At 51.0% G+C, this 890-nt stretch overlaps 1 protein-coding gene across 1 annotated transcript in view; it reads left to right on the top strand.

Annotated features, from left to right (window-relative positions):
* The window catches only part of ccdc180 (coiled-coil domain containing 180), an 18,446-nt gene that overhangs the window by 13,141 nt on the left and 4,415 nt on the right, over positions 1–890 (top strand). The window contains exons 26-28 of the mRNA XM_016666622.1: positions 364–470; positions 548–588; positions 694–814. Of these exons, the coding sequence (XP_016522108.1) occupies positions 364–470; positions 548–588; positions 694–814 (269 nt within the window). The remainder of the gene's footprint in view (positions 1–363; positions 471–547; positions 589–693; positions 815–890) is intronic.

Below are 890 nucleotides of genomic sequence, written 5' to 3'. Positions count from 1 at the left end.
AAAGAATATGGAAAACGCTTGTTTTCCATATTCTTTCATGAAATCTTCGGATTCTCTGGCATTTGGTCCATCAACACATCATGACAGTTTCATCTGGAATAAAACCAACAGCCGCCAAACACGGCGGTGGGGGTGTGATGCTCTGGGACTGCTTTACAGTGACTAATGAAACCATGAATTCTGACTGATCCAAACCTCAGACTGACTTTATGAAATCTTTCTGAGTGGTCTAGTCAAAGTCTTGTATCTCAACTTGCTGCTGCAGGAGTGTGACCAGGAAAACCTGGCAGTCTGCCTGAACTAGATTTGTCCTTTAGGGCAGAGCGGTCGGTCAAGGGTGTGTGTGTGTGTGTGTGTGTCCAGGACTCTGTGCTGCTGGACAGTTTTGCTCTGTCCAGAACCAAGGTCCAAGGCGCCGGCCTGCGGCGCAGCCGGTCCGCCACGGAGCTGCATGAGGAAACAACCGTCAGGTTTGTAGAGCAGCTGAAGCTCCGCCTGCCCAGGTTCACACACGTTACGGCTCTTCTTCTCCCCCCGAACCCGGCAGGTTCTCCTTCCAGCCGGACCAGAAACCAAAAACCGCTGGAGGTGAGCAGCAGACGGCGCCCCCTGCTGGAGCGTTTAGGATCAGCCGTTTGGTGTTCAGGTCTCTGGTGAGACGCTGAGCAGCAGTAAAACCGTTTCTGTGTGCAGACCAGAGCTCCGCCGCGCAGCAGAAGAGCAACTCGACCCGCAAACAGAGGTACAGACCCAACGGGCCCACAGCAGAACCGCCTGGTTCTGATGGAACCAGAGACCGGCCCGGCCGTTTTCCGTGTTAAATCATAATAATTAACAAATAAATAAACACAAACATATAAGCAGACAAATATAAATACATATATAAATGA

The sequence above is a fragment of the Poecilia formosa genome, unplaced genomic scaffold (assembly GCF_000485575.1).
Source record: "Poecilia formosa unplaced genomic scaffold, Poecilia_formosa-5.1.2 Scaffold755, whole genome shotgun sequence".
Lineage (NCBI taxonomy): Eukaryota > Metazoa > Chordata > Actinopteri > Cyprinodontiformes > Poeciliidae > Poecilia > Poecilia formosa.
The sequence above is the reverse complement of the archived record's forward strand: the minus strand, read 5'-3'. Positions and strand labels throughout refer to the sequence as shown.